Here is an 8,920-nt window from a genome sequence, read left to right on the forward strand (position 1 = left end):
TCATAATAAATAAGGAATCGCATGTGTTCATGCAAATTAATTTATCTCTTGAGCCCTACCAAATAAAGAGAAATAATTTGTTAGTTAAATTCAAGAAGTGTCCATATATTCTTACATACAATATATAAATTATAGATTATTTAAATACTTTTCTTTTAAATTTTATACTATTTTTAATAGAATATGTGTAAAAGTGAAAGCATATATGTCAACAACACAGTAACCTAGACCTAAATCAATTGGAGTTCTGAATTGAGTTTAGGGTTTCAAAAGAAAACAAAAGAACAAAATGAACTAATTTCTTGGCCTTTTTGTTTTTGTAATGATAATGAAGTATGGGGAAGCATTTGTATGGTCCTACAATAAACTGTATCACAGTGTGTCTTAAACAAATAACAGTAATCTGTAGAAAGAAGGAAAACATCATAAAGGCCGAAGAAAAAATAACTATCTAATACTCCTGTTCTTCTTTGCTATACTGTATACCATTCTACAGGCAGCGTCCTGTTAAACAAAGGAACATTCATCTTTGTTATCTTCATTTGCTCCTAATGCTAGGGAAACTTTATGCACCATCATTATTAAACTAGTTCCTAGTTAAGTCTCTATGCTTAGCCTGCATCTTAGTTTTTTTCTGATAGAGTTTACCAAAAGAATAATCTTATTATCCATCAACTACCTTCCAGCCATTTCCCCCTAATTTTAACTCACTAATTCACCTAAAGAAACATAGTAAATGAACATCACTTTTATAGTTCAAATCCTGCCATATCAAACTTCTGAGTTGTAGCAGTGCATTCTGTCTTTGAAGCACATGTTGCAGAATGATTGGTCATGGCTGTAACTTCATGTGCTGCAGGAGAAAAGAAATACATAGATCATAAGGAACTCATTTTTCAACTCCGAACATTATTCCAAATTAATTACAGCAAAGAAACAGTTCCAAAAGAATAATAACCTTTTCATAGAAGTCTTGTATCTCCTCTTCAGTGAGGCCTTCATCATCTCCAACACTTTCCTCCCACCCAAGGGAACGTAAAAACGCAATCTCTTCCTCTTCTGGATAAGGAAATGGATTGCTGCTATGCTGATTCTCTCCACTGCTTGAAGGTTTCAGAGGTTCGTTGGCAGCATTGCCATTCACTGTAATTGTGGAGCTGTAGTCACTCTCCATGTTCAGAGAAGATGCGTCTCTAGATTTCAGAATGGGACAACTAGAAACATTCGTTGTGCCGGCTTCAGACTTCTCCAAGGTACAAGACATGTCAATAGGCAAAACGTCAGAAGAAGGTTTTTCCAAGGAACTCTTCCTTGAAAGATTCTTGAAGAAATCATTCCTGCTCTGGGTAGGAAAAGTATGTTTCTTTTCCAATGTTATCCATGAAGAAGGGGTTGAATTGTTACCTAAGCTTCTAGAGGGAGCAGATATAGAAGTGGATCTAGTGGCACCAACTGGGCCGAGCAATGATCTACTATTGGGACTTAAGTTGTCCTTTACTACTGAAGAGACACCATTCAACTCTCGTGAAGAACTGAAACTAAGGGAATTAACAGAACTAGTTTTCTGTATATCTGAGTTCGGGTGAGCACCATGCAAAGAATGACCGGGTCGACGTGAGTAGAAGGGATACTGCTGCCGCCCTGTCTTCACCTTTGATTTCTCCGAAGAGCTAGCAGCCTTCAAGATATTGATATTCCAAAGTTAGTTATACATCAAATACTTCCCAACAATAATCAACTGCTAGTTAGTGATTTTAAATTTCCTCGCAGTTATTGAACTTAAATTACATAGCAAGCTACAAATTCAGTCCAAGAAAGTTTTAACTGCTCAATGGTTTTATTTTTTGGTACAAGACTCCAAGTTATTACTGTTTACTTCTAAGAAATGAACATGAATGCACCAAAGAAAAAAAGATTTTATGTCATGTAGACTACAAATGTCAATTCCACGAGAGTACAAAGTCAAAGATAATGATAAAAGTCAATAACCATTGAGTCAGGTGTCAAATACCTCCCCATAGATACCAAGGAGGAGAATGACATCATCTATCCACACTTTACTAATATGGTTAATAATTATTTCTAGTAAGGCATAAGGCAATAAATTGAGTTAAATAAATCTTAACCAAAATCATTCAAAAGTATCCACAATATACGCATAGGTCTTCGACACTTCCAAAATAATTTATTGATTAGAACATAGATCGATAAAGTTAGAAGAAAATACATTTTACATGTAACATGTTTCTAGTTCTAGCAGATTTTCATGAGGAATATCAATCACAATACAACATATAACAATACCATGAAATTTCTATTGTGCATAAAACCCAAAAATTGTACTATGAAAATAATCAATATATTTAAAATTAATGTTTTCATAACTATTATTTTAAGAAAAAAGAAGCAGAAGAAACACTTACCAGGGATCTAGGTGTGGATGGTGTCACTGGGATTAATAACCTAGATTGCTTAAGGGCCAATTCTTCAAGCTTTTGAGTACTAGCAGATAACTGTATGGAAAATATACCATAAGAGCACTGAACACATTTCAACAAATACAAAACTTTAAAAAGAGTTCAACATCAAACATACTTGTGATGGTGAGTAAGAGTGATGTGGACCCTGAGCCAATGTCTCAGCCATACTGAGACCCATAGAAGATGTGCTTGTAGAAATATTATACTGATGTGTCACCATAGCCTTGCTTCTGATTCCAACTGTCATAGGAATATCATGTGTTGCTGAGGTCAGGCCCTCATTGTCAGTATCTTTCTCTCCATCCCTATCATGCCAGCTTCTCTCAGAACTACTATATGACCTAGAGAGGCTAGGACTCCATTGACGACTGGAATAAGTCATATGATCTACACAGGAAGGATATTTGACACTATCAGAACTGTTCATAGATGTTTATTTCAGTTATGCAATATATTGAATAAGAATATTTCTCGCACAACATTTGGTGACTAAATATCATACACATCATGAATCAAAGTACAAGATTTCACATTGGCAAAAAATAACATCTCTGGTATGTGTAGGAGAAAAAGAAAAAATGTTCATGAGACAACAAATTGTTGAAGAAAATAAAAGGGCAATAAAATTTCCTTTCCAGTGCAGGGAATTTCCCAATCAAGCATTAAAAGATTTGTAAACACCTAGTGAGCCATGAGCATTCCATACAAGAAAGTCAAGATACCACTTCTAATCTAAAACCTTAAGAGAATAAGCATATGGGTCTTCTTCCTTATATACCACTTTTCAGACTCATACTGACTCAATGTCCGATCAAACTAACACTTGGAAAGATTCAAGAGAATTTCCTTTTTTTTTTCCAGCATGGTCATGGGAATGAATGGAAAATTGGCTACAATCATGGATCAAACTTAAAGCTATTTCCAGCCCCCACACTATTTCTTTTCTTTTCATCTAAAGTATAGAAAATAATATTGGAATCTCAATTTTTTTTCCTTACCTTTCCTAATTTTATTTTAAACATAAGAACATGCTATTAACTATTATCAGGTATTCAACACCAAGCATAAACAATTACCAGAATATGGTGATGTGAATTGGTTGTTTGTACCAGCCACCCTACTCTCATTTCCACTGCTTTTCAACCATTGTGGTACTAATGAATGATCACCTCCTTTCATTCTTCATAGCAAATAATCAACCTTTTTCCAGGATGGGATGAATTTGTGCTTCACATGTCTGAATTGTATGAGCAATTCCTTTCTCTTTTCCCGAATGACCAATCCAACGCTTCTTATTATCACTCGGTTAATATAATCGATGCTAAAATAACTAACTGCTCACAAATTGAAGTCTTTCTTCAAATTCCCAAATTGCAAAATAATCAAAGGTGATGTTCTGCACACTTCAATAAGAACCTGCTCACTCTTTCTCAATGTACACATGTACAAAACTCCCTGAACCCTTGGTGATGATGAGGAAACTTCAAGAAAAAACAATATCCCTCATTTTCTGCATTTAACCCCTTCTGCCCTCAAACAATAAGGGGTTTGATTTCAGTCTAAGTTCTTCTCGCATAAAGCAATTTGCTTCATTAAAAAAAAGGGGCCGATAAAATGGATAATTCTGAATCAAAGACACAGAATACAACAAAAGATTATATTATATTGCATGAATTCCCTGCTCTATGAACAACAAACCTAGTGTCTAATCCAATTAGTGATAAATTGAACCACAAAAGAAACCTTCAGGCAATCAATGCTTAAATTTAATAAACCCTCCACTAACCCAGAGAGAATAATAGGAAGGAGCAGCAAGCCAGGTATAACAGGTAGAAAAACTGAAGGATTAAAGGGGTAAAAAGGACTAAAGAATCAAACAAGTGAGAAACACAAGTCAAACATCCTCAGCCATCAGCAAAAACTAAGCACCACCCAGTGACTCAAATTCAGGAATTAGACCAAAGAAGGGACATGGGGTACATTGTACGGGGATTATAAGCCAGCTAAACCGATAAAGGTAAAGACTTTGGGTGGCAAAAGTGAAGAGGCCAAAAGGGGTGTCCTGGTTTCACGCAGAGGAGCAGAGAGAGGAAGAGGGAAAGGGTTAAATCGGAAAAGGGTGACAAAAAAAAAAAGAACTTGGGCAGTGTAATAAGGATGGGGCTCTGAAAAGAATTAAAGGGCGGTGTTGAATTTGGTTTGGAGTTTCATGTGGTGTGCTTCTGCTTCACCCACCAGTCACCACTGCCACCTTGTCTTGTGTTGTACCAATGTAAACGTTTGGTTGGCTTGTGCCTCAAGTATTTGTTTGGTTTAGGTATTTATGTTTACCTTATTGGCTTAAAAGATAAGTACACACTAATTAATAAACTTAATTTGTATCCATAGTCTATGCATGCATGATTGTTGCCAAACAAGATAATTATTAATAAAAGGCTTAATTAATACACACTCTAAAAAATACAAGCTAGATAATTAATTTTAACATTAATTAAAGCAGTCAATATTATTTACTTTCATTATTGTTATATTTAAAAAAAATTATTTCTAAAAATTACATTATTGAAGTTGATATAAAAAAAGAAAATATTAAAAATAAAATTTGATTGAAAGGTATTATTCCCTCCATTAGTTTTTTAGGTGTAGCATGTTTGATTTTTTTTTTTCATTTTTACTGTTATCTTTAAAATTCAAAACAACATTTTTTTTTCAATTATAAGTTTACTCTTCATATAATATTTAATTTATATATATAATTTGGGTTGCAAAAATAAAAAAGGTTAAATTAAATTTTGTAATAAATATTTTATTCAAATCAAGAAAGTGTATTGCAATTATTGGTTTTCTCAAAACAATTGAAACTTAAAAGAAAATATATAGAGATAGTATTTGTAATAATCAAATATTTTACTTATATTTATTAATTGTGGAAGTATGAGTTAATTTTGTTTCCTTAAATATACAATAAATAAAATAAAGTTAGTAAATTACTAATTATATGCTTCAATATATAAAGATATACATGTACAAATATGTACATACATCTTATTGTGAACTTAGCATGTACAAATTTGTGGTGCAAAATATAAATCATTCATATGAATTTGGATTGTTGTCTTGTTGTTATTTTTTTTTAATTCCTTTAAAGTTATCCATCTTTTGACATTTGTAAGAGATAAATGTGATATTAAAAAGTTATTATTACTTGTATACCATGAATAATGTTGAAAATAACTCAATTTACAGCTGATTAAGGATAAATGATTAAAGGTTGAACATTAAGAGTTGAACTATTTATTTTCTAGATAATTTTTTTAAGAAAAATTTTAATGACAACAATGTGTTTTATACATGTTATATATATATATATATATATATATATATATATATATATATATATATATTAAGTTATGATTCATCACACTATCCAAAGAATGTTGGTTCCAACTCAGATATCTATGAGTATAATTGTTAATCAAAACTCATGTGAAAGTAGTAAGAATATAAATATTTTTAGATAAAATATTTTATAAAGAATTTAAAATCATCATATTAACACTAACCTTCGACAACAAAAGTTTTTATATAAGGATTTCAACAATGTTTAGTTTTTCATATTAAGAAATACTTTATTATGTCCAAGCTTACAATGATTTTTCTCAAATTATTTATTCCACTTTATTGGTCATATATTTGTCCATTGTTTTTAAGATTAGTCTTGCAACATTGATAAAGGTATATTTTACTTGTTAAAATACAAAATTATGCACTTAAAATCAAATGCATTGAATTGAGAAATCTAGAAATAGAACTTTATACCACTTTGAACTGTTATTGAGATTGAAATTATTTGATCTCATAAGAATCTTGAATTGGGAAAATTGGAAGCTGAAAAAAATTGGTAGAAAACACTCAATCCACTAAGCGCATGCTAGATGTGCTAAGCGGATTCGAGTCACAAAAGGTCAGAACTTGCATTAAGCGAAAAAGTTCCAGAGAGAAAAAAAAAATCTGTAGACTGAAAAGTTGGAGTGATCCAAAGAAGCATTGAACACAAAAGAAATTTGGGGATGAAAAAAGATCTCGAGTTGAACATACGCAAAGGGAGACCGAGCGAATTGATTTCATTCACCAAGCGGATTAATTGGTGTCAGCGGATCTTAATGAAACAATATTTTGTGCTTCAACCATATAAGTAGAACTATAAGAAAATTTGTTATAACCTACTGATAATTAACTATGAATTTAGATCTGTAAATAAATTTGAACTTATGTATGGATTGCTATCGCTATGTAAAATTAGTTACCTATAATTTTTTCCGTATAAAATAATGAAGTAGTTTGATGAGAAAAATCAGTAGGTAAAATTCGTACGTAATTTTAGCAAGCTAGCATGAAAAATTGTTACCTACGAATATTACTTATGAAATTTTACCTACAAATATTACCTATGAATTTCTATCTACAAACTTTTACCTATGGATGTTATCAACAAATTTATTCATAAATTATACATATTCAAATCTATAGAAAATTTCATTAGTATTAATATTATTAACATTATGCTTCACTTTGTTATTAGACGATTTATTGCTTGCAAAAAAAGTCTTGAAATTTATTCAACCTCTCCTTTATGACTAGTTATTCCTTGAGTTGATATCTAAGTTAATCACTAGGGTTAATTATTGATTGACAAAAGGTACAATCCGGCAACAAGACTCATGTAGTCTAAAGGACATACTATAAATCATCTACCAATGTTCAAAGGTGTGGATTATGAACATTTGAAGTAAATAGTGCATGCTTTCTTTGAGCCATGCAACACTGACATGTTAAACATGTTGGAGAAAGGTACAAAATTTGTATTACAAAGATGAGAGAATGTTTATTATTACAAAGGTACTATTGAAAAACTTTTGTAAAGAGGTAATTCTCGAATTACCTAGTCAACATTTGGAAAGTTAAATACAAAAAGTTTTGCACAAAAGTAAAGATATGACAACAAATCTACTACAAGTTTTTTCTGCCAAAGGTGAGTTCTAAAGATCACATAACTGAATATGATAGTTCGTGATTTATAATGCCAAAGGTGAGTTCTAAAGATCACATAATTGAATATGATAGTTCGTGATTTATAATCTACTAGCAGACATCCTGTTCAACTTGCCTCACTTTCTCTATCTTAGCTTAATTTGTCATCAAAGGAATGAAGGACGAAACAAGAGAGGATTGAAAACAAATATGGTTTTATCTTTCTAATTCTCTTTTATTTTCAGTTATTTGAATTTTATTTTTTGTTTAGTTTTTATTTTATTTTATTTTTCGGTTATTTTGTTTTCTATTTATTTGTTTATTTGGTAATTTGAATAAATTTGGTTTTGTTAGTTTTATGTCTTGAAATAATTTTCTTGAATAAATTTCAGTTTTAATTTGTTTGTTTTCTAGTTTATTTTTCTCAAATAAAAAAGAACTAGAATATTAATTTTGAATTGTGGGAAAAAAGAATTTGTGTTTAAATATTAGATAGTGAGATGAATTAGACACATGTTAGAAAAGAAAATATGATTGAATCCCTATTCAAATGTAGTTGAAATTATGATACATGAAAATTTAACAGGATGATTGATTAAGACAGGGAATGACAAGACAAAAAAGAATGAGGCCAATTAAACCAAGTGAGTGTGTGAACCTTAAACAATTTTGAGAGTTTTGCTGATGAATTGACAGTTGTGGTTACTTAATTTTTATTTTTGTTACATCATAAAAGAACATGAAGATGATTGAGGCATTTGTTTGTGTTAATTAGGAACCCATGGCCAAATAGTCAACCTTTATCTTATTAGAATTCCATTTTTTTATGTATCCCCTTTGGGCCAAGATTTTTGTTATTATTGCACCTTAACCTTTGATGATATATTTTTCTACCCTTTAGCATGTTTAAGGAAGGAGAACATAAATGCAATACATATACAAAAGGGAATGGTTGGTTCTGATTGTGAAAGCTCAAAGAGTTAAAATATAGGAAGAATATTTTCCTATTATTGAAAGAAAAAAAAAGAAAAAAAAAGAAAAGAAAGAGAAATAGAAGAAGAAAAAGAAATAGAAAAGAAAAAAAAAATCATCACGAAAATCATGAAAAGTCAGAAAGAAAAAGAGTAAAAAAGTGACATGGAAAGAAAGTGGTAATTAGATAACATATATGTTCTCTATAATTGAATTGTAGGTATGTTCTTCTTCTTTAAGATGTGCATTTTGTTATCTAAGAAAAACCAATATTTTTTGGAAGCTCAGCCTCATTACAACCCTGAAAAAGACCTCAAGATTCATGTTTCTAATATGTTTGTGATTTGAAGATGAAATGAAAAGCAACTGTGATTTGTTATGATTCAATGAAAATAGAGAGAAACACTTACCCGTGAGAATATGAGAAGATATTCCTT

General features: G+C 31.0%; 1 protein-coding gene across 1 annotated transcript; it reads right to left on the reverse strand.

The window, feature by feature from the left end:
- Window positions 1-290: 290 nt before the first annotated feature.
- On the reverse strand, window positions 291-4,780 carry LOC137811791 (uncharacterized). The gene is made up of 5 exons (XM_068613621.1): window positions 3,557-4,780; window positions 2,596-2,867; window positions 2,424-2,513; window positions 959-1,678; window positions 291-853 (listed from the first exon to the last, which is right to left on the reverse strand). The coding sequence occupies exons 1-5, from the start codon at window positions 3,657-3,659 to the stop codon at window positions 833-835; spliced, it is 1,206 nt and encodes a 401-aa protein (XP_068469722.1). The 5' UTR covers window positions 3,660-4,780; the 3' UTR covers window positions 291-832.
- Window positions 4,781-8,920: the final 4,140 nt, after the last annotated feature.

This window comes from Phaseolus vulgaris, chromosome 2 (genome assembly GCF_000499845.2).
Source record: "Phaseolus vulgaris cultivar G19833 chromosome 2, P. vulgaris v2.0, whole genome shotgun sequence".
Lineage (NCBI taxonomy): Eukaryota > Viridiplantae > Streptophyta > Magnoliopsida > Fabales > Fabaceae > Phaseolus > Phaseolus vulgaris.

What these genes read in the sequence shown, in the direction of transcription:
- LOC137811791 (XM_068613621.1), bottom strand. Translation starts at nt 3,659, where the DNA reads ATGAAAGGAGGTGATCATTCATTAGTACCACAATGGTTGAAAAGCAGT. An exon ending in ATTCACATCACCATATTCTG is followed by an intron (nt 2,868 to 3,556) that starts GTAATTGTTTAT and finishes CTTCCTGTGTAG; the next exon opens with ATCATATGACTTATTCCAGT. An exon ending in ACTCTTACTCACCATCACAA is followed by an intron (nt 2,514 to 2,595) that starts GTATGTTTGATG and finishes TTTTCCATACAG; the next exon opens with TTATCTGCTAGTACTCAAAA.